A 23,544-nucleotide genomic window follows, 5' to 3' on the forward strand; every position below is an offset into this window, starting at 1 on the left:
CCCGGGCGCGCTCCCTCGGCGGCCGCCACCGCTGCCTCCCTTCAGGCCTCGCGGAGCGCGGGTGCCGCGCCACGGAGCTGCTTTGCTCCGGCGGCTGCTTCCCGCCCGCCCCCGCCCGGTGGGCGCTCCTGAGGCGAGGGGGACAGGACGCGCCGGGACTGCCGCCTTCCGCGCCCCCTCACAGGCCGCGGCCAGCGGGGAGAGGTGCCAGCACACCGCTGGAGCCCAGAGCTGGCCGGTTCTCCGTCCCCGGAGCCCCAAACAAAGGCCGTCGGGCGCTGACTGCCGGGCCGGCTGCGTGAGGCGGAGGAGCGGCCTCTCCGCGGGAGGGGAGGAGGGGGAGGAGGGGCGCGGGTGCGGCGCTGGGCAGGAGGGACCCCGCGGCGCGGGGTGGGCGCCTGGGCCCGGCCGAGGGGCTCTCCTTGCGCTGGTGCCGGCGAACCGCCCCTCAGCTGAGAGGATGCGGGGCGCAGCCGCGGCTCCTCCGCGGGACGGGTCTGCGGAGCCATCGGCCGTCCTCCTGGCTCGGCGGGGGAAGGCAGGCCGCGCCGCAGGGCGGCGGTCCCTCCCGCTGCCGGGGAACGGGCGCCCCGCAAGGAGGGGCTTAAACAGCCTTGCGGACTTCTGAGAGCGTAGGGCGTTAATTACTGCTTCCAATTAACGCTGCGTGCGGACTACACGAACTAAAGGGACGTTTACGGAAGGCGAACGGAGCCCCAGTGCGGCAGGAGCTGCGGCGCAAAGCTGGAGGCTGCGCACAGGGGGCGGCGGCGGCGGCCACCGCCCCGCTCCCGGAGTCGCTCGGAAGAGGCTGTGCCGCGTACCGGCGGGGGCGGGCGGGCAGCCGAGCCTAGCCGAGCCGCGGGAGGCGGAGGAGCCGCCAGCGCCCGAGCGGCGGCCCGGCCCCGCCGCCATCTTGTGCGCAGCGCCCGCCGCCACGGCGGCCAGCCCGGGCCCCCGCGGGAGGGCGGTCCCGGCCGCTGCGGCGGGGCCGGAGCGCGTTCGCGGGCCCCGCAGAGCTGCGGGGGGGGGTTGGAGGGGGGGGGGCGGCTGCATGGCGGGAGGCGGCGGCGGTTCCCGCGCGGGCCCGGGGGCGAGGGGCCGGTCACGGGGCGCCCAGCCATGCGTGCTGCAGGCACTGGGCGGCTGTGGCGCGGCGCTCGGGTGCGTACTGCAGGGCGGGCAGGAGGAAGCTGGTGAAGGGAGTAACCTGGTGTTTTGTCCAGTTGTGTCTGTCCAGCAGGATGCTGTGGAGGCTGCGGGGGGAGAGTCTGGAGATCCGCAGGAGAGCGCCTAGCAAAGACAGCGTGAGCACAGTACCTTAATTGCACTTGCAAGACGGAGAGGCTACCGCTCCTCACCTCTACAATTCATCTAAAGCATCCTGAAGGATCCCTTCCTTCACCTTTGTGTTTTCCTCTCTGTAAGCTTCACCTGCACTGCCCCTTGCAGGTTTGGCTCTCAGGTGGTTCTCAGAAATCATCTTTCCAAGCTAGTGTTTGGAGTCTCCCCATTGCTGAGTACTTCTTAGACGAGCACATGCCAAGAGTGAATGAAGCGTTCCCAGAATAGCCACGCCAGAGCCGTTGCTGCTTGTTCCCTCTGCCTGTCCACGTGCAACCCAGAATGCATGGGGCCATTTCAGTGCCAGAGCTCACAGGCACTGATGTTTAATTTGTTTTGTGCTTACTAGCTCCGTGGGGCCCAGAAGAGTGCCACTGCTGACCGACAAGCTATCCTTGTCCCCAGGAGTACATGGTGTAAATGTAGTGATTCAGGTCAGGCCAGTTTGGTTCACACGGAGCATGAATATAGAACAAGAACTAGTTTTGACTCATTTCTTTTGAGCACCATAGAAGGAATAAACGTGAGCAAAGGATCTGAATGTGCAGGGAGGTGCTTGCTGAAGTGCAGCATGGGACTAGCACTCAGCGTGGAATGAATTGTGGGTAAGCTGAAGCTGTGTGGCTGGTGAGTGTGAAAGCAGAGAAAGAGGATGATAGGCTAAATTGCAGAAGGATGGAGTCATGTGATGCCTTGAAGTCAAAGACAAGGATTTCAAACCTAATGAGTCAAAGGGAAAGGAATTGGGGAGAATAAAACAGAAGAGACAGTTGGGTCAGAAGCCTAAATATAGCAGCCATGTTGGAAGGATATGAGTGTCCCGTTCCTGATCATCATTGCTCTCTGCCAGTGGATGGGTGAAATCCAGCCAGTTACGCACTCTTCAGCCTTCCTGGCATGTAGCTATTTCCTGTCCATATTTCCATTCTCTCCAAGTCCAAAGGAGAAAGAATGGAAATGTTTTCCCTGTTGGGTGTTTGCTATGACTGTTCTTTCAGGATTTTGCATTCATCCCTGGAACGCTCCTGGATTGCAGAGGTAGGCAGGGCAGGGAGCGTTACTGCTCTTTATTAAATCTCTGTGTTCTGTCCCTGCTTGTAGCCTGCATTGTGTAACAGAACTTTTGGGGTGAAAACAGTATGAGCTGAGTAGGAATGTGTCAGAGATCCACAGTGATTTTTAGAGTAAACTTACTCCAATTCTTACCTGGTCTGCTGAAAAATTTTGTTGACTTGTTCCAGGAGAAAGCAATTTGAGGAGGAATTCTTCCCAGGAGTTCAATAATACGAGCAACATGATCTAGACAGAGGGAGGGAAAACACATCTAGATACAAAGATTGTGACGCTTCTGTCAGTGAAATGAGTAAAACTGATGGATTCCTACCATCATCTCTGGAGAAATACTTCCCAGGTTGAGGATCAAATAGGCGCTCCCCAGTTGCCATTTCAAATGCCTAGAAACGGAGCAGCATTGTTAATTCACTGACTGGGAGGGTTTTTTCCCCCCCGTTAACTCTGATAGTACCAATTCCCCTTCCTATCACACAAAACTGATCCTAAAATATGGAAATATTCACGTCGCTTTGATCCGTACCATGGTCAAACAGCACATTTAGCTCCATCAGGATGAAAACCAGTATCTGCCCGATTCGGTCAAGACTATGAGTTAACATACATGGAGTGTTGAATTGCCTTGCAGCGTAAACTACGAGTGAATTTTATCAGCAGCATACTTTCAATCCAAAGTGAATGAGTGCAGCATTCACAGCCCTCAGCATTCCTTGCCCTCAGCAAGGCAGTCTTGCTCCGCGTGCAGCGGGTATAGGTGGGTGCCGAGGACACGCTGCCCCTGGCCTGTTAGTGTCGGTTATCTCCCAAGCACGCGCAGCGTTGTCCGCAGTCCTACCAGGCAGCCCGTGCTCCAGATATCTGCAGGAGTGCCATAGTCTAATCCAAGAAGCACTTCCAGGGCACGGTATGGCTGGGTCTGTATCTCCTTGGAAAAAGGCTTGTACTGAAACAGAAACAAACTCCCTTTGGTTAGCGTCCATAAACGAGTAACAGCAAGGCTTCTGGTCGCAAGCTTCCCGCACAGCGAGGAGGACGCTGCGGGGCAGAACTGAATACGTGTACTGCGCAGGGCACGGCAGGCACGTTCTCAGCCCTGCTGACACCAGGGTGAATTCATCTCCCAACATTTCACACTGAACGCTGTTCTGAATTTCTAGTTGTAGGAACTAACCGCAAGCTGAAGAAACATCCAAAGTTGACCGTGTCTCCAGGAGTACAGGGCCCAGCTCTGAGCTGGGAGTGCTGAATATAACCCGCCCTCCCCCGAGATAAGCATCTCTTCAGCACACTGAAATAGCTGTTCAGCTGTAAAAGGACAGACACGCAGGGTGGGATGGGAAGAAGCACACAGCATCCCGCATGGTCATGGGATTGAGACTCAGAGCAGACTCACCGTCCAGCACGCGCTGCCCAGGTCTGCAATTTTCACTTCTATGCTCATTAAATCAGATTCTTCCAACCGATTGCCAAGATCACCTCCTAGATGGAAAGGGCAGAGAGAAATTAGGTCTTTCCAAACCAACAGGTATGCATCACTTACCACAGGAGAGGCATGTATGCCTGCCTTTAAAGTTTTTCAGCCTAAACGGTCCTTAAAAGGCTTTTTATCATCAATAAAATGCCACTTCTGTTTTTGAGGAAACACAAAGGAAGAGCTGGTATCCCATCAAAATCTATGAGGATGTTTGGGAGGACAGTAGCTTGGAGCGGAGCGGCGTGACCGTGTGCCTCTGTCCTGCTGCAAGGTTCCTCTAGCACCGAGGTTAAATTATGGTGGGCCCAGAGGAGAGCACATCTTACCAGCACTACTCGGACACAGAACATCTGTCATGCCTCCTTCGCCTTCAGTGATCCTGGCTGTTACAGACCTTGGACGCAGCCTGCTTGGCAAGCACCGTAAAGGTTACATTTTCATATGACCCCGGAAAAGGGTAATTTTTGGCTTACTGCTTTACAGTGAGCTGTCAGTCTATGCATAATATTGTGCTTTTCTGCTCCAAGCAAAAGCCTCAGTCACTAATTTAACATTCCCCGATTGCCCCAGATTTTGAGAGACAAAACAGCACCGTCATGGGAGAAATGCTCATGGGAGAACATCGTGCGAGGATAATATAAAGGGTCTCATTGCTGGGAGATGAGCTGATCTCTCGAGAAACTCTCCAGCCCCACGTCTTATTCGATATTCATGCCATTCTCTGCAAATAAATGATGTCTCAAAAGGCCTTGAAGATTAGCAGTACATAGAAGTCTCCCACAAACCTCAGAAATACGGGAAATAAAGAGCAGAAGTGTCATACAGCTTTTTGATCAAACCTTTCAGTGAAAACACCAGACACAAGGGAACTATCCTGTACCTAAAGCCGTAAGAATGAGTTCTGAGGTCATGGTGGGGCTGTTAACAGATGCCTGTGATCTGCAGTTGTCCTCCACGCAAACCTACCCGCAAGACCACATTTCTGTAGGTGCCTTGAGTAGCTTGTAGCCGCTCAGCCTGATGTTTGTATTAAGCAGAGACAGGAGCGACCTCTCAGCAGCATAAGCTGGCTGTAGTGTTTTGCACGGGCCGTTGCAGGAGATGGGAACCTTTCCTAAGCTGCTGCCTCTCTGTTTCCCTCCTGGCAATAAACACGCAAGTCCCTTTTCTTGTTTAAAAAAACCTCTGGAGTGCTCACCTGGTCCTTTTAGCTTCAAATCTGTTCTCTGGCCGCAGTCGAGCGTATCGGGCAGAAGCCTTTGGAGGCTTTTGTCGCGTCCGTACAGCAAGACGTTCTCCGGTTTGATGTCCGCGTGGATGATGCGGCAGCGCTTGTGCAGGAAGTGCAGCCCTGCCAGCACCTGGGCGAGCAGGCAGCAAGTCACATCAGCAACGCGAGGGTCCCCGCCGCCTCCCCTGCCCCGGCTGCTGTCAGAGCAGCCAGGCACGGTGGATATGCAAGTTGTGGGCGTTCTGGTATTGAAGAAAGGGGGCACCGATGATAACTATCTGCAATAAATGGTTTCTGTATAGTGAGTGCCCTGTACTAAGCTGGAGGTGCAGCCAGCAGAGCGGTGGCATTGGTTGGGGTGGCCCTGTGGGAGCAGGCACAAGGAGTTTCATCGTGAGAGGTGGCAGGAGGAGCAGGTCCCCGAGCCCCACGTGCCCAGCAGGCCGAGCGAGAGGGGGCCTGGGGAGCCCAGCGGGGAAGGGGCCGTTTGGGGGACATGGGGGTGAAGGCAGTGTGAAAATACACAGGTGTCAGCGTGGATGGGCAAGCCCGGAGAGATGGAAAGCGGACAGGGCTACGAGGAGGCATTACGATCACAAAGCTGAACTTTCTCCCGAAAAACCACTCCTGTTCGTGTGGCCGTTACGTCCTCGGACCACCATGCCTTCCTGCTGATTATCGTTCAAATGGAAGTTGGGGGCCGGTTGTAGAGTGACATGGCACGGGAGCGCATCCCATCGTGCAAGGAAAGACAAGGAGGTGCAGCGTAAGCCAGACAGGAGGAGGGAGAGACGATGAGGGAGTGGGTGTAGAGGGGACTTAAGGGTAGCGCAGGAGAGCCATGTAGGGAAGGAACGGCGTACGACAGAGCAGGGAGAGTCTGGCCTGTCACAGGGGAGAGATAAACAACGCCTACCAGAGTGAAAGAGTCGCTATCAGAAATCAATAACAGCGAAAACGCTGCTGGGAGATTTATGCAGGTTTTTTTTTTTTTTTTTCAACGTTTTGGTCAGTCATAAAGGGCTGGCAAATATTCTCTGTATTATCAAATTCTATTCTGGGATGAACACCAGCCCTGAGGAAATACCAACCTTAAATGGTAACTGTGAAACACGGGGAAAGATTTAAATAGCTAAACTGGAATGAATCAGAAGTAAATACTGCCCCAGTGCAGAGCTGAAGGGGAAAAAAAGATTCTGAGATTTTACAATTAAAGCAGATAAGGGAATGGATCAAGCAAAAGGCTTGGGTGTGAAATGGGGCACATAGATTAATGCCACTCCTTTTTTGTATAACTTATTCAGGTGTTAGTGGAGCTTCTTTAGAAGAAGAAGAGGCTACTCCAGAAAACAGGACGGAGGAGGAAGTGGTTTTCTCTCTTAGTGTCCCTAGAAGGGCACAGGAATCAGGGTAGCAAATCTTCATCTTGGCAAGTGTGCAGACTTCTGATAAATCTCAGCATGAGAGGCAAAATGTAATTTTAACTATTCTGAGGCCTCACTCAGGTTTCCCATTCCTTAGCTATTCCCAGCCAATGCATAACAAACTCAGTTTTCACAATCTGTTTGATCAGCACACCACATCCTTACAGGGGATGAAGGAAGAGTTGGCTCCGAGCAGGAAAACCTCAACATGGGTGGAGGACCAGCCAACCGCACCAGCAATTTAGAAAGCCCTGGAAAGACATCAGTGCTGAGGGAGACCTCGAGCAGCCTTTGGTGGTACCACGCAGAAAGCTGCTGGATCTGCCAGTGCCATCCGCAGCTGGATGCCGAGGCGAATGCCGGCGGTCTGGCATTGCTGCCAGAGGGGACTTCTCAGGGCAGCGGGAGGGCAGGGAGATGGTTTGCCCACAAGAAGCACAACTATGGCAGGCTGTTTGTGCCCCTGCTACTCCTGCGAGCAGCAGAACTGCTGGAGAATTCAATGACTACTGAGATGATGGGAACACAAGGGAACCCCTGAATCCCTGGTGCAGGTCTGCAGGCTGCTGGCTCTTCATGGTGGTGGTCCTGACTCCTTCCCAAACCCGGTGCGACTACAGGCTTGGGCAGTAATGCACAGTGCCCCTGTATTAGTGGGAACGTGACGACTTCCCACTCTGCATTTTATTTAATGTTTTCTCTCCTTAATACCCCAAAGAAATAGTTACTGATTTCCTTAAAAAAATGCATGCCTTGGGCACTCACTCTGTGTTGTCCCTTTCTTTGCAGATGCAGTCATGGAGTTCACGGCAGATAACCCCAGGATGAAGACTACGGCATGTCCCCCAGCCAACAGTCCCTTGGTGCCCTCACCCAGCGCCAGCTAAGTTCTCACCTGCTGTAAAGACTTTTTCACAAAAGGCAAAGGCAGTCCCTGGGCTGCGTAGTTACCCATCAGACATCACAGGGAGGGACCCAGCGCCTCAAATACCAAGCACGCATGTGGGAAAGAGTCAGGGATTCACTAACGGAGAGAAGATGCTACCACCAGCCTTTTGCCCTTCTCCAGAGCCGCCAAATATCTCCTTATCCAACCTCTCCCCTCCAGCCACCTCCACGTGCCCCGGTCCAGCTACTGCCCTGCTCATCCTCCTCATGGGAGCACAGCGCTCGGCTTTACACCATCCTGCAACTCTCCGAGGCAAGCCCAGGCTTTGCTGACCCAGAGCTGGAGCACTCTCAGCAGAAGGATATGGAGGCCGTTCTCTCCAATCATTCTGAAGTCATCTAGCAAACAGACAATGTTTTCTCCTGCCTGGTCCTTCTTCTTCATACTGCTCACCTGAGGGGGAGGATTGCAAGAAAGCTGCAATTAGAGACATATACATGCACAAGGACATCTTGCACCCGTTTTATCCTGTTCTACAGACTTTCTCTTCCAGGGGTTGGCACTTCATGACAAATCCCATGAAAACAGCGTCAGGAAGACCAGGCTCCAAACACGCAAGCAGAGTCTGTTACCAAGGAATGCGTTTCTGTATGTTGTCTAGCTCTTGACCAGGTGGGACCATCACCCTCGCAGTGCCCGAGTAACTCAAACCGATCCTGCTAGTAGTGTCTAGCACACTTCCCGCTGCTTATTCCATCCCATGCACGCTCAGAAGAGTGCTCCTGCTTGTGCTGGAAGGGGGTTCCCCCAAGACCACAGCTCCCTGCTCCCAGAAGCAATGGCCATCCATTTCCTTTGCCCTTCTGCAGCCTCTGCTCCTTGTCCTCAGCGCAGGGCTGGCCCTGTCCCTCCCCGGCTGAGCGTAGCAAGCTGGGACATCACCTTTTAAAACCCACACTTTCCCTTCAGCAATTTCTCGCAAGGGGTTGCAGAGAGGCAGAGACCTTGTGGGTTGTCTATGGCCACTCAAAGGCTACCTGTCCTCCTGGGGTGGAGAGCAGCTTCTGTGTCTGGAGGAACCCAGCGAAGTAGGTCTCTTTGGGCTGAAAAAGGGTTGGCGATGGGCAAGTACTGCAGAGATCTGTAAGCTACGGAGTGGTGGCAGAGGGTGTGAACACAGATCTTTCGTACAAGAACCAGCGGGCATCAAACCTAGCACTTGGGAGGTTCAAAAACAAAGCAGAGGAGATGGGTCTTCACACAGCACACGGGTGGCAGTTCTTGTCACAGAGGGCTGCGGATGCTGAAGCCCGCAGGTCTCTTGAAGGTAAAGCCATTGAGAATTACTGCCCACACAGACCTCACCCTCGGCACAAGAAATCTCCAGCTGGAAACTGCCGTAGGTCAGGGGACCATTCAGTGGGAGCAGCACCCTGTGCTTAGCTTGTCCGTACACCCGTCCGGATATCTGCTGCTGGCCCAGGGTGCTGGGCTGGGTGAACCCCTGGTCTGCCCAAGCATGGGTGCTACGGTACCCCCAGCTCTTGCACCAGCCCTGTACACTTGTGTGGCAAGGTGTATCGGGACTTTGCTCCTACAGAGCACTGATCCTGGTACAGCAATTCATACTTTTTTTCCTCTTCACAGCCATAACTGTCAGGATTTTGGTTCGGCGTGTTGTGCAGCTGCCGGACCCGCCTGCAGCAGCGCCGGGAGGTTTTTGCTGGCACGACAGAGGTGAGCAGCCCTGGAAGCAGAGGAGACCATATCGCCTCTCCCGGCAGCTCTCTAGGCACCGACCACCTCGTGCTGCCGGGAACAGCCCTGGGAACCAGCTATATTCTGCTGAATGGAAGGCGGCGTGTCTTTCAGAGAGAATTAGTAGTAAATTAAGAGTAAGGCTCGATCTATACGCAGGATCGTGCTGATGTGTAGAAAAGCAGCCCTCTGATTACACTAAATTAGTGCCACTTGGTACTTCCTCTTGCATCACAAAGTCTGGCTCATGTCCCTTCAGATAGGGCCTACAGATTTACAAGTGCAAACTAAATCTTTCTCAAACTTGTTGGAGAAAGGCCTCAGAGTAATTTGAAATGCAAAATTTAATGGCTTTTACTCATCTAAAGCTGATGTAACTTCGTATTTAGGCAAACTCAAAGAATTGTAACCGTGAGCTTTCTAGAACTAGCAGGTCAAGCCACCTTCAAAGGCAACTAGCTGAGACCCAGATACAGGCACCTAATTACCACATCCATTAGCAAAGGCAGGAGGAAGCTTTCTGACTTCAGAGGTTTGTTATATTTTTGCTACATCCTGCCTTTTTTTTTCCCCCCAGATATTTCCTTTTACTTCAGTATCAGTGTTGTGATAAAGCAATGCCCTCTGAGCTGGGAACGACACAAATACCGTGGACACACTCCCTCTCCTGCTTAAGAACATTACCACTTTTTTCTGTTGGTTATCAGCCTTATCTTTCTGCAGGTTCCTCTGATTTAGTGGATTTTGGTCTCAGCTGAAAGAAATGGGCAGACAGGGCAAGTGGGACACAGCCAGCATGTCCCAGTATGACAGGAGGAAGGAGAAGGTGCCCGTTTCAGAGGCCAGTGCTGAGCCAAGGTGATTTCCATGAATTATCTAACTATTTTTTTGTTTTCTGTTCCCCACCTAGCTCCTCAGACTGAGACCTGGAGGGAGAAGGGATGATGAGGCTGATACTCAGACCTGAACTCAGTGGCCATCCCCGCGGAGCAAAGCACAGAGCCCCAGAATATACCTACGCAGCGGAGGAGCGCGACCTCGTCCTGGGCAGCCTCAGCAAAGCCTTCCCTGCTTTTCAGGACCTTCACAGCTACGTGTTTCTTCCTCCTGGGAAACGAATCACAGCTGCCAGCCAAAGCATGCCAGCGTGGCCCTAACCAGGGCCAGCGTGGCCACTAGCAGCACCTCCCCTTCTCCTAGTCACCCAGCCCTGGGCTCCATGGGTGGGTGCTGCCCTCCTGCAACCAGCCTCGCCCTTGGTCTGCAGCACGCCAGGCTGGTGGGCATCCCTCCTGGCGATGCCGCCGGCATCTGGCAGCACAGCCGCCCTGGGGACCAGCAAGGGACTGGAGAGAAAAAGGCAGAGCATGGACACCGCAGGGTCTAAACGAGAAGAGCAAATGCAGAGCAAGAGCTGATCCCACCTCATTTATGTTCTTTGGCTTCCGGGGACCGGCTCTGCTCATTGCAACCCACCAATCTCGCCGCCAGCTTCGCCCTGTGCTCGGGGGATGCCGATGTGCTCCCAGGCAGGCAGCTGCGCTCTGCTGCTTCTGCGAGAGGGGCAGGTCCCGCCCAGGAGATCAGCCCCCCCTTCCCACCTCCCCGAAAGCTGCTCAGCCCCTCACCTCGTGTCCTGGCACAGCCAGACAGTGGCAAAGGCACCGCAGCCCAGCTTGCGCAGAGCCTGGTATCGCGTGTTGAACACCTCTCCTTCCCGCACGGGGTGGTGGCCTCCTGTGGGGACCATCGCCAAGAGACATTACTGACATCTCTAGATGCTCTTAGACTGAAGGAGCAGCTGAGGACAGCCGTCCTCCTGGAGAAACGGCTGGACAGGTCCCGCTGGCCTCCTCTGGCCTGGGAAGAGCCTGGCACGATCTCGGCTCTGGAGCCGCGCACCCGAGGACCGACCTGCGTGCCGGGCTGCCGGCACCTCCTCCTGCACCCGCTCCTCCGTGCCCAGCAGCGCAGCAGATCCTGGCATGAGGGCCCGGAGGCGGTGGGGAACCGGGCTGTGGGGCAGGGGCAGCGCGACCTTCAGCGTGCCACTCCTTTAAAGAGAGCTGGGGAGCTGCAGGCAGCCGTAGCTCTGCTGCATGCCACGCACATTGATTCCCTCTTCTACCCCCTTCTCCCCTCGCCCCCTTCCTTCCCATCGGCTTCATCGGCCCCCGGAGCCGGGCTGTTACAAATGCTTTTGGCACTTCACGGAGGCAGGGATTATTTTAAGAGCTCAGAAGAGGAAAGCTGGCAGGCTGGGGCCGGGCAGGGATCCTGGTGGTGTGTGGCCAGGCCAGGGCCAGGGCCAGGTGGGAGTCTCAGGTTTCCCTGTGCCTCGTGTGGATTTTCAGGGGCTTAGCGGGAACTGCGGGATCCCCTCCCGCAGCTGCAGCTGGGGAAAGCACCCGCTCCCCATCCCCGTCTCGTCTGAGGAGGGGACAAGTCCTGGCTTTCGCTGGCAGGAGAAGCCTCACGCTCCAGATGGGCACAAAGCAGAGCCTGCATTTTAGACGCTGCAGCGCTGCACATCTGCCCTCCGCAGCCCAGCCCCGGGCCGGAGCAGGGGTTTATCACTGACCATCCCGTGACGCCGTAGCGAGAGGCTGTGACGGAGGGGGAGGCTGTTCCCGGGGTTTGTTACTATGACAGCCCAAGGTACAAACACCGAGACGGTGCAGACAGACTGATGCAACTGCTGTCCCCCCGCCCCGCAGCACTGGTGTAGAATTGGCTTCAGTGCCGGTCACCTGAAATAGCAGCCCAGAGCTGCTAATGGAAATATAGATGTAAGCTGCTGTAGCTGGGGTGCTCCCAACCCAGCCTTTCATAATTTGGAAATGTCACTAGCCGTACAGCCGAAGCTTCAGGCTAAGACGTGTTGCCAGGGCTTGCGACAGGTGATAATAATCCCAGTAAACCATTAGCACGGGTAGAAATATCGACCTTTAAGTCCTTCAAATCAGGTCGCTAAAGCTAAGGGCTTGTCTGCACCGGAGGATTTTCAGAAATAGTTACAGTGGGCTGGCGGTGGCAGCAGGAGCCACGTGACGGGGAGTTGTTCTGGGACAGTAACATCTTCCAGGTGCTGGGACAGAGGTGTGACTTCCTCAAAAGACTAAGGTTTCTTTCCACATTCTGATGCTCCTCTCCCACCACAGCAGCCAGAGACGCAGCCTGCCTTTGGGCAGCGAGCAAGCTCCCAGTACATTTCTAATTAAGGGTCAGACTGGGCTCGAGACTCCGATCCTGGCAGGGACAACCCCTATTGCTAGAGCTGACGTTGCTCCATTCACCCAAGCCCATACAGCAGTCTGAAGGGAGCTCAAAATCTCTCCCCTGCCTTATATTTTTACACCTACCCTTTACACTGTTCAGAATCAGTCTTTTTTAGGCATAAACCTCCAGGATGCTGCATGTCCGTATGGCCACTCTTTTCAGCAAATGCTTACTCATGTCTTAGCTATGAAACAGAGGTGAAATCAAAATTTTCCTTATTTATGCACAGACTGAGCATATCAATAACCTTGCAAGCTCCTGCACCACCAGAATCCACCCGAGCCCTCTTCACTCACATCGTTAGGGCAGCAGGGGCTGATCTGAGAGCTGGGCAACAGCCTTAAAAACTTTATGACGTCGCTCACCATTCACCCGCCAAAGGAAAATTTGAGCACGTGGGGATGGGACTTCAACAGCGTCTTCCCTAGGCGGATTGCTATGGCAGTAGGAGACCTCGGTGGGAAAGAGCTGTCACCACCACCCAGTGGTTGGGACCCAAAGACAGACTCGGAGTGTAAAACGCATCCTAGTGCTGGGGCTGACGGAGCTTTTCGGCAGCTCACCGGCCCCTGCTGTCCCTCTCGCCGTGGAGGCGAGGCAGGTTCGTCCTTAGGTGTGCGAGCCTTTCCCTCCATCCACCCTCGTTACATGGATGCACTGGCAAAGGATAAGGAGCGTTGCTATGCAACTTGGCATAGGAGAGTGAAACGTACTTTTCTAAGCTTTGTGATAAAGGACGATCGATGCTTTAACGTCCTTCATCGCTTGACATCTTTACGTTAAAAACAACCGTTGTTTTGCTTTTGTCATTCAAAGCTACGTTGTGCAGAACCTACTGGCTTGTTGCAGGCCTGGACCAGGTCAGAGAACTTCAGCCCAAAAACATTCTGGTCCTGCCTGGTCTGCGAGAGCCACGGGCAGGGAGCGGTGCTTCACCTCCGGCCTGGACAACTCCACCCGACCTGCACGGAGCGGCGTACGGAGCTGCCCACCACCGGTTATGCCTTATAGTGCCTGGAGCTCTGCAGTCGCAGAGCTCACCAGTGATACACGCCTTCACCTTCTGCACGAACGCAGACCTGCCAAGCGCTGGCTGAACGCAGCATCCCTGCAAGTCGCAACATACAGCAGAAAAGCAGCCCTGTCGGCACGCAGAGCTCCGAGCCCCAGCAGCCCTGTGCAGACTTACCGTGCAGCAGCTCAGAGGCAGGGCACGCCGCTCCGTTTGTCATCTGGCTCATTCTGGAGCTCCCCAAAGTGAGATACCAGCTGGTCCTGCTCTCCTTTTAGTCTGCGCTGCCCGGGAGGGGTGTCCTTGAGCAGACCAAACTCTTCTGCATCGCTGGATGGACGTGGTGAGGAGCGGGGCAGGGTATCGGATCACAGCACCGCTTCTGGGAACAACCTTGGCTTTGGGATAGCAGGAGACCTAGGACAGCTGCGGTGGATTCACTTTACTGCTGGCCTCTCCCTGGCTTCCCTGGCAGCAGGTCTGTCAGCCTGCTACAGCTCCACAGTCTCCACAGCAACTATTTATAGAGGGAAATTCACAGCTCTACTGAGATGGAAACAGAGAAATCCTTCCCCTCTGCTCCGCCGTCCCCAGACCCAGAAACCGTGGGGCTGCCTGGCGCTTCCCGCTGCTCCCGGCAGCGTCTCGGCAGGACTTTTGGCCCAGCCTCGCTGCCGTGGCACCGTCTCAAGTCCCTGCCTGGTACAGTGGTCGCCGACCTGTGCCTGGCAGAAGGGGACAGCCTCCCCAAGCCCACCCATGTGCCGCGCTGCCCGACCTGAGGCACCTCAGCCTCCCCCAGCAGTGCCCGCACCCAGCCGACCACCATCACAGCGAGGTGACCACGGAGCCCACGCTCGGCGCCCGCGCTTCCCCTTCCCTTTTCAGGGAGAGCAACCGTAACACAGCGTCCTCCCTGCAGCCCCGCTCGCCCGGCAGCCCAGCCCCACCGAGCTGGGACCCGAGGAGCATCCCAGCCCCACGCAACACAGAGGAGCAAAGGGCCACACACAGTAAAAATCCTTTTTTTTTTTTTCCCCCCCTTGCTGCCACATGCTGCAGCCTTGCACCAGAGCCGGGCATGCCCCGGCCTCCCCCTCGCTGGGGCCCTGGTGTCGTTCAGCTCAGGTTTCCTGGCTGAGGCTGCAGAGCCCCAGCCCCAGCCCTGCAGCAAAGGGTTAAGGCTGCCGAGCAGTAGCTCTGCTGCAGCTCCAGGCTGCCAAGGCGAGGTCGGGGCCTCCCGGAGCGCTTCTCCCCTGCCTGTGCCCCTCTCCTCTCACCTGCCTTCCCCGCACCAAAAAGAAGAAGGGAGGGGGCAGAGGCTGGAGCAGGCTGGGTGCTGAGCCCGGGCAGCACCTGGGGGACAAGTGGTTCGTAACCCCTAAAAGGCCAGCGAGAACGCACACACGTAGGGAAAGGAGGGACTAAAGCCGTGACATAACATAGATAAGAGGGGGGAGAAGGAGCCTGTATCCAAACCTCTGCTAGTAAAGAAAGGGGGGGGAGAGGGGGGGAGAGCTCGCAGGCGATGGAGGCGATGGATGGAGGCTCACAGCCGCAGGCTCCTGGCACAGCTCCAGGCCCTGGTGCTCAGGAGTACGCAGCTTCCACTTCGGAGGGGAAAAAAAAAAAAAAAAAAAAAAAGAGGCGAATAGATTTTGGGCAATTGCATCATCGTGCAACACAAGCATGACACGGAGGTTGTATATTAAAATTTATTGAATTATTGTGTAAGAATTCTCTTTATTAAAATCATTTGGACTCTAAACTGATTATTTACAGACAAAACCTCTTATATCACCAATAGATTCCTACATCTCCGAACAGTATCTACAAACAGTTATTACACTATGTAACAAAATTCAGATTTTTTTTTTTCCAAGCTTTTTATATTAATTATTAATTCCAATTTGAGAAAGACAGTACCTCGGGTGCTCTGAGCAGAACTCAAGGTGTGGCAGGGCATAAACGCAGGTCAGGCCATACCGTAACAGACAGGGAGACACCAAGTCACAAGGCTGGGAGAGGGCAGAGTCACCAGGACAGAGGACCGGGAGAAAGACGATTAGAGCAAACACACTGGGTGTTCTAGAAACCAAAAGAATCATCCCGACAAGAAAGGCACCAAAAAAGCAGCATCTCGCTGCAACCGGGGCACACCCTGAAAAAGAAATGGCATTCCACCGAGGCAGCAGCATCTGAGAACCCTCTATTTTCATTAAAAAAAAAATAGCCATCATTTCTACAAAAACAAACAAAAAAGCTTAAATTTGCCACCAGACAGATGAAAGCAAGTGCTCTCACATCTACATCGTGCGGGTGCCAGCTACTCTTAGTTGTGCCAACGGGAGAGACATTCAAATACACTAATGGATATTTATCTTAATACTGATCAGCTCGTGGCGTTTCATCCAGACCACGGTGGAAGCAAGTTTCTTTCTCTGACCGCAGTACTACATAAATCTGAATGCCTGCCGTTCAAGAACATCCCCTTTCTGAGAATACGATTAAAGCAGCGACATCCCCTTGCTGCGCTCGTGTCTTGCGGAAAGGGAACGGTCGCTGTGGCAGGGCACTCTCAGCTGGTGCCCACAGAACTTGCTACCTGTAAGAAAGCAGGAACATCCAAGAGAGGATTCTCCATCCTTGAGAAGGAACATCCGTCTCCAGAGTGTCCGAGAAGCTGGTCGTGGAATCAGGCAGAGACTGGAAGAAACTTGGAAGGATCGTGAGAAATAAATAAATAAATCTTCCCCGCAGTAGGGAATTTCGTAACAAAACCTGTTTTGTGCAAATTTAAATGCAACAGAACCCTGTCGTAATAACAGATTTTGCCACAGGAGAGGGGCATGGACGGAGAGAAGAGGGGCCATGCCTAAACACCCAGGTTGATCCCAGCGAGGGGCCTTCAGTGCGTGTCCGCAGGGGAGGAGGATGCCGGTACCTAGAACACCAAGGACAGACGGACGGGAAGAGATGGGCACTACCAGCTTTCCACCCTCACTGCACCTGCGCTGGGCAGTGCCTCCTGTCCAGCTATGCAAGGACAAGCTCAAGATGTTAAATAAGTCAATCACCTAATTTAGCTCTATTTTTAAGACTTGATTATTGCTCTAACAAAAGCAGACTTTCACAGGTACACTGAGAGAAAGCAGATCATTTCCAACACCCAGGAACACTACTGAGGAGGAAAGAGGACGTGGAGCCCGCTTACCCCACAGCCTAAGTCAGCCACGTGGGCAGAGGCTGCGCTCTCAGCAGAGACACCTGGACTCCTGTCACTACGATTCCAGGAGAGCCACCAAGCCCTCCTCCCTTTGCCGATGTGAGGCGGATCCAGAATTAAGCCCCAAGCCACCCTGTTCTGGGAAAGCGCAGAGATAATTCTGCAAAAATAGGGGCAGAGATTAACAGTCTGCAGAGCCATAAATCCAGCAGCGAGCCTGTGGCTCCCGGCAGACACTCAGCGAGTTGGAGAGGCCACAAAGGACGCCTTGCTGCCCGGGGCAGAAGTCCATCCGTCAACGCACAAGGGACAGCGCTACTCTGCCACTACACCTGCGCCTGCCCTCAAACCAAGGAATCACCTCCTGCAGTTCCTAAGGGAACGGGCTTTACTAGTGTGCACTGTATCTGCTTTTTCCCATCTGCCAGTCCTTTCCTCCACCCAGCTTTTTTTGTGCCGATTTAATCGGAGTTGGTCAAGACAGAGGTTTCAGAGATGCTAAGTTCCCATAAGTTTCGTGGAAATGGGTGGTCAGGCAGGAGCGAGACCCAAACTGGTGCCCACCCGGGAGAAGAGAGGCAAGCTCTGTCCCCCCCTTCTGCCTGGCAGCAGCCAGCCAGCTCGCCTGCTGCTCCGCACAGCGGGACAGGAGCAGGAGGTGGCAGAGGGATGTTGGCCACACTCTGGGCACACAGAGTACCTGGGAATGCTGCTGAGAGAGGGTCACAGGAGAGAGCTGGCTTTGTAGGAAGAGAGACCAGCTTTAGCTTGTTGTTATATTGCTCAGAGAAGAGTTTTTGCAACTGCGCAGCACTCACAAAGCCACAGGGCTGATGTGATAGGCCTGGAATTACTGCTATCTGCAATGTAAAGAGAGGTAGGGACACGATCCTGCCCTGTTTTAGCTCTGGTCCCTCCTGGCCCGCACAATCACCACCCCAGGGAAGTGACAGAGGAGTCAGACCTGTCTACCTGCCCCAGGCACGCAGGACATCAGCGTGGAATTAGCGGGCGGTGGGGAGAACGAGTAGGGCACCCTTATAAATAGGAGTTCGCTCCCAGAAGGGCAGAGTACTCTGTTCACAAGGCGCAGGAACTGAGGAGGGAGCAGCGAGGAGCTGCCCAGTGACAGCTGGCAACAAACCGTGCTTGTGCCTGCCCCAGCCTCGCCTTCCTCGCACGAATCATTCCGGTTTGCAGGACACCTGACGCTCCTTGGGAACAACGCGGTTGTGCTTCACGGCTTCCTCGAGTTCACAGCTCACCAAGTGACCCTTCTATGTGCCACAGCAGGAGAGTTTGGGAAGTGAAACTGTGAGTAAGGTGTAAGGCAAGCCTAACAGAAGAGCACACAGCTAAGCCTTGAACTGAGCTGCGGGGAAAAGCAAGCTGCTGTTACAACAACGGAGACATCTATGAGTTATCCCTGCAGACAAAGCAGTGGAGAAAAACTTTGCTCCAGTGCTGACAGACGTTTGTCAGTAGAAGTGCACAGAGATACTTCTCCAAGAAAAGCTTTGTCTCAAAGCCACAAAATTAAACATTCGCCTTTAGCGTTTAAATACATTAACTTTCTGAGGGTATTTACAAGTCCAGTTCAGAGCAGCAGAACAGCTAGACACCAGAGGAAGGGGAAGTGGCACAAGGCATTTGTTGTGCTTTTCCAAAGAGCAGGGCAACCTCTGACCGCAAGGAACCAGGAAGACCGATCCCAAGCTGGGTCAGGGGAGTCTGAGGCGAGCCGGACAGTGACTCTCACATGCTGAATTTGTCCTGAGGGAAAGGGTGAGGGGGTGCTGTCCATTTACAGTAGGCCCCTGGGCAAGCGCGCATGCTGGTGAGCACGTTACATCCAAGCAGGTGTCACGCATGAGCTGTCGGAGACCAGAACACTGGGGAGCAAGAGACCTTCGCCATCGGACGCTCTCCTTTCTACGTCCAACATCCGGAACCAGTGGGGACATTGCTGCAAGGAAGTTTCTCAGATGGGATACTGCAGGAGTGCTCGCTAGCCGGGGACAGAGGTTAGCACAGCTGTCAGCCTGGGGAAAGCTTCCTGCGTCCCTGCTGAAGCGAGCGGCTGCAGCAGGGGAGTCTCCCGGCACTGGCAAGGGCATCCGTGCAAGGCCGAGGGCTTCACAGACACAGTGCTCGGTGTTGTCACCTGGCTCTTCAACAACGTTGTTTGGAAACTTGGCACATTCACCTAACATCTGTAGGAAGGAGCTGTGTGGTCCCCCGACAGTCTGCCAGAGGAAAACCAAAGTTTGTTTGTTTTTTTTTTTTCTTTTGTTTTGCTTTTAAAAAGAAAAAACTGTAAAAAAATATTCTCTGAGATGCAAGGACGCTTGTACTTTGTACTGCCTTGGCCATCCCTGTTCATGTCACCCGCGGGTTCCTTGGAGAGTCTGGTTCCAATGGCAGCAGGACACCCTGTGTATAGCTAGGACGAGCACTGTCCCCGTTCAGCCAGGGGAGAGCAGTCTCTGTGCGCCTGTCACAAATCTGTGACTTTATTCTCCACAGCTGCTGCAATCTGTTGTAGTCTATATCCGAGCTGCATCTTCTGTGCCGTTGGGTCTTCTTCCAAGGCAGTAATGATCTGCAACGAGACAGAGCTCACTGGCACCCTTGCTCCAGCACAGAACACCGTCAACCAGCTCAACTCCATGCATGGAGAGCCCCAAGCTGGAATCCAGCGTGCTCAAGACTAGAGCGGGTATGTAGTAATTCATCTCAAATTAACCATAAAATAAGTATTCTAGATTTGTCCTAATAACTTATAAACTTCATCGTGCAAAAAGAATGCTAAACTTCCCACCTGAAAATTATATCTTAGTAAATGAATCTGAATCTGAACTAACTGCATTTCATTTTTAAGTAGAGTATTTGGATACCTGTGTCAAAAAAAAAAAAAAAAGAAGTGTACATGAAATCCCAACAGCCTCCAAGTTAGAGATCAGTCCTTTTTTGTGATTTCCTTCCTCCCTCTTGGATAAGAATAAAGCAAACTTATGACATGGAAGTTACGAATGCCAATGAAACAATACACAGCGTTGTAATAGTCTGGCTGCTCTTAATTACTAATTTTTGGAGTTTTTTTTATTGGATGGTAAAAGGAGAAGGGCACGTTCATACCTGCTGGAAACACACACTCACCTGGTCATAGTACTTATTGATGTATTTGTACAATTCATGTAGAGCCACCAGGGAATTGAGGTCACCTGAGTAATTCTGAATAAGAGAGGAAGTGCGACAAAACCGTGAGACACCTAACAATTGTTCTTCTCAATTCTGCATCCTCACAACTCATTAGGAAATGTGCTTGTTGCACAAAGCAACAGGAAAGGGAATTCAGCAATGGTTCCCAGCAAAGGAAAAATCACACGTACTCCTTGCCCCGAATCCTTAACTGTATTTTTCTCTTCAGCACTAGCTAGCTGCTCTCCCAGCGGTGCCACGAAGCAGAGCAGCCACTGGGAACGGTCAGTATGTCTGAGCAGAACTGCACGCTCAGCTGGAATATCTTATGTTTGCATTACTCGCTTTCCCTTACATGCACAGGTGAGGGGTCAGGGTGACTTCTGAAATAATTTTATTTACCCGTGATAGCTCAGCCAGGGCAGAGTTCATCTCCTGGTCACTGGCAGAGATGGTCTGACGAATGTCCGCATAATACCTATCCAGTGGTACACAGGCGATTAGCATATTGTTCCTCCTAGCCTCCTTCTTACTGCTTAAACTACGACTCCTCACGTTCATTGCTTACCTTTCCACCATCTGCTTGTAGCGAGGAATGTCCCGGGCATAGAGCAGCTTATTGATCGGAGAGTCCTTGAACATCCAAAACCAGAATTGATTACAAAAAGCTCCTTCATCATGCCGTGGACTAACCTTCGCAGGTAACACCATCACCGCTATTTTCTGTCATTCATTTTGGATCAGGAATTTTTGTCCTCTGCATGGAGAGGCACTTCAAATACCAGGCTCCCTTCTAGTAATGCAGTCTGAGGAACCATGAGATGTGCTGGTGAAGGGACCCCTGGGATCCCTGGTCCAGCCTTCCACTTGGAGCTGGGTGATTACCAGTATGAGATCACATTGGCTATGGCTTTGCACAGCTGAATCCTGAAATCCTCCGGAGATCCACCCATCCCTTCTCTGGTGACCTGTGTGGGACTGTTCCACCCTCGGCACAGGGTGAGTAGTGGTGGTAAAAAGCTTTCCTAATGGCCAACCTGAATCTGCCAAGATGTATCCTGTGACTTACACTGTCTGCCACAGCCAGCCAGAGTTTAGCTCTGTCCCCCACGTAGCTGTAAGCTGTAAATAAAGAGCACCCCTCAACAACTTCTGTATGCTAAACAAAATCAGCTCCTCCCTCCTCTCTTCCCAGGAGTCCCCATCACTCTCCAGTGGCACACGGGAGCAAGGATGGGCCTGACCTGCTGTCCCAGTGGTGCTACGTAAACGTTATTGCCTTCCTGGGGCAGCAGCGCTCAACTATCTGTGCCAACCATGCTCTCTCCTTGCTCTGTACTTACCCGCCCTAACTTATGGTCAGCTATTGTACAGGAGTCCATGAAGGTCTGCGCAATGACCAGGAGCACAGCATCTACGTTATCTGACGTCTGCACATCAAAAACAAACTGAGGATTCTTGATGATGTTGATCCAGAACCGCAGGGGCAGGCTGCAGAGGAGACAGAAGCACAGCAGGCCATCAGCAAAGGTAGCAGCTACGGTGCTGAAAGATATTCTGCACATTACTGCATCTCCCAGCTTTGCCCTCCCAGCAAAACCAGCTTTTCACACTATGCTCCGCTGCCTTGCGCTCCCATTTTGCTCCTCCTCCATAGGCAAAGGTGGCTGTCACTTTGCCAGTGATCAGCTCTAGACAGCTTAGCAGTGCCTCCTCCGGGGCCCAGAGGAACACCATACCTGTTTGTCTTCCAGATATGGATGGTCTCAGGGTCTGCAATCCCATAGTGTATTGCCTGCTCATCCAGCAGGTCAAAGAAGTATTTGACTGCCAGAGGGACAGGGCGGTTGGTACTGAGGATCACCTGGAACAAGTCATCCACAAACTTCTGCAGAGTGCCCTGGGAAGAACCGAGCAGGACAGAGTCAGCACAGGCAGAGGAGAGTGGGGAGCCCAGGCCTGACGCAGATGAGAGGCTACCCTCTGCTGCTCAGCACCCTCCCCTCACCAGTCCAAAGCTACCTCCCCTCCACTGCAGGGAGCAGCAGCAAAGGAGAAAGGAGGCCCCAGCAGTTTCTGGAACAGAGGCCAGAGAGAAGCTCACGAACAAAGAAAAAGACGGAGGGGAGTCAGATGTACTCGGAGCCACTGCAGGTAAAGGGGATTGCTACAGGGGAGAGAGCTTGCAACATGACGGAACGGCACTGAACCGTAGAGACTGCCTGGCGGAGGGGGACTGCTGGCTGCCAGCAGCTGTATTCAGCTGGACAGGAACACGGAGAAGGCGTTTGCTCAGCAGCAAGAGGAAGTTCAGTAAATGTGGGAAGAACACAGGCACTGCCTGGCAAAGTGCCTGGGCTGTCCCTTGAGGAACGGTACTACTGCAAGCAGGGCATTGCTGGGGAACCTGGATGCCAAAAGCTGATCCTTTCTTGAGAACAGAGCAGAGGGACAAGTTCCTGGGTCAATTTTTTAACAATGACACTGGAATAAAGCAAAAAGGAGAATGTGAGCAGGCGCTATGCCTGATTTATGACTGCAGCTGAATCTGTACATGGCTGGTGTGTACTATTAGCATCATGCTGCTGCAGCAGGTAACAGGTCAGTCCTATCTTCTTGGCCCTGGGTGGGGCAGAAGGTGAGCAGACATGGCAGCCCAGTGGACACTGCTACCAGAGAAACTCTGCTGCAAAGCACAGGGTACCTGCTTTTTTTCTGTGGGACACACAAACACAAACAAGGGGTGGACAGAGGGATAAAATCATTTCTCACTCTCCTAGAGGCTCTGCAAAACCTAAGCCATTAGTAGGAGTAGAAGTTTGGCACTGCAGTGCTGGGATCGGAGGGGAAACAATCAGCACATGCATCAACCCAGGCAAAGGGGCTCTTCATCTTCATACATCCCTGCAATCTGGTGAGGGATACGAAGGAAGGCAAGATCCCAAGCACAACACAATCTGTGCTTCTTCTCACCTTCATCGAGAGTAGACGTGTCAGATAGATCTCTGGGATTGCCTTGGCTCGCTCCCGATCTCTTAAGCTCCCACGCCGATGCTTGGGAAGCTCTGGCTCCTCTGTTGGTTTTACCAGGTGCCAAAGTTTGATCCCACCTTCATCTGCATCCTCCAGCATTGGTGTTTCTAAAACAAGCAGTTGTTCACAGATGAGCGTCAGTTCTCTCACAGTAGAGCTTGGCCAGGTGAGCCCCAAGGAAGCAAGACTTCACAGTACGATAGAAACACAAATGGGGAGGAACCTCTGGAGGCCTCTAACCAGCCTTCTGCACAGAGTACAGCTGTTGCTAGCACTACAGCAGGTTGCCTTTGTCCACCCAAAACCTTCAAGGTCTTGGAAACTTCCCCCACCACCCCAGTAGTCTGTTCCAGGGCTGCACCACCCTTTTGCTGAGGAAGGTTTTTCCCCGTGTTCAGTTTGAACCTGTTAAGCTGCAGCCTGTGGCTATTGTCCCTCTTGCCACAGGAGTATCGACGGAGCTGTTCACTCTGCCAGGCAGCAAGGTAACTGCCTGGCGTCCCATCACCACCCTCAGGCCACGCTCAGCACCTGAGGGTATTAAGATTCCTACAAGTTGCAGACTGCACTCAGCCCTAGAGAGTCAAACTAGAGAACTGTGC

General features: G+C 53.5%; 2 protein-coding genes across 6 annotated transcripts in view; both read right to left on the reverse strand.

Annotated features, from left to right (window-relative positions):
- Positions 1 to 914: 914 nt before the first annotated feature.
- LOC142415404 (SRSF protein kinase 3-like) lies at positions 915 to 10,941 on the reverse strand. Its single transcript, XM_075513666.1, is given in 10 exon segments — positions 915 to 1,293; positions 2,551 to 2,643; positions 2,729 to 2,798; positions 3,251 to 3,358; positions 3,809 to 3,894; positions 5,088 to 5,250; positions 7,440 to 7,546; positions 7,799 to 7,886; positions 10,211 to 10,298; positions 10,820 to 10,941. Coding segments are annotated over 10 exon segments (1,113 nt in total). The 3' UTR covers positions 915 to 1,105.
- A 4,257-nt stretch (positions 10,942 to 15,198) lies between these two features.
- Positions 15,199 to 23,544, reverse strand: part of PLXNB1 (plexin B1) — an 84,903-nt gene continuing 76,557 nt past the window's right edge. For all 5 annotated transcript variants that reach the window (XM_075513646.1, XM_075513649.1, XM_075513650.1 and 2 more), the window contains 7 exons: positions 22,883 to 23,049; positions 21,649 to 21,809; positions 21,253 to 21,400; positions 20,478 to 20,542; positions 20,312 to 20,387; positions 19,868 to 19,942; positions 15,199 to 19,310 (listed from right to left, as the gene is read on the reverse strand). In XM_075513646.1, coding sequence (XP_075369761.1) covers positions 19,206 to 19,310; positions 19,868 to 19,942; positions 20,312 to 20,387; positions 20,478 to 20,542; positions 21,253 to 21,400; positions 21,649 to 21,809; positions 22,883 to 23,049 — 797 coding nt within the window. In that variant the 3' untranslated portion in view covers positions 15,199 to 19,205. The remainder of the gene's footprint in view (positions 19,311 to 19,867; positions 19,943 to 20,311; positions 20,388 to 20,477; positions 20,543 to 21,252; positions 21,401 to 21,648; positions 21,810 to 22,882; positions 23,050 to 23,544) is intronic.

This window comes from Mycteria americana, chromosome 11 (genome assembly GCF_035582795.1).
Source record: "Mycteria americana isolate JAX WOST 10 ecotype Jacksonville Zoo and Gardens chromosome 11, USCA_MyAme_1.0, whole genome shotgun sequence".
Taxonomy (NCBI): domain Eukaryota; kingdom Metazoa; phylum Chordata; class Aves; order Ciconiiformes; family Ciconiidae; genus Mycteria; species Mycteria americana.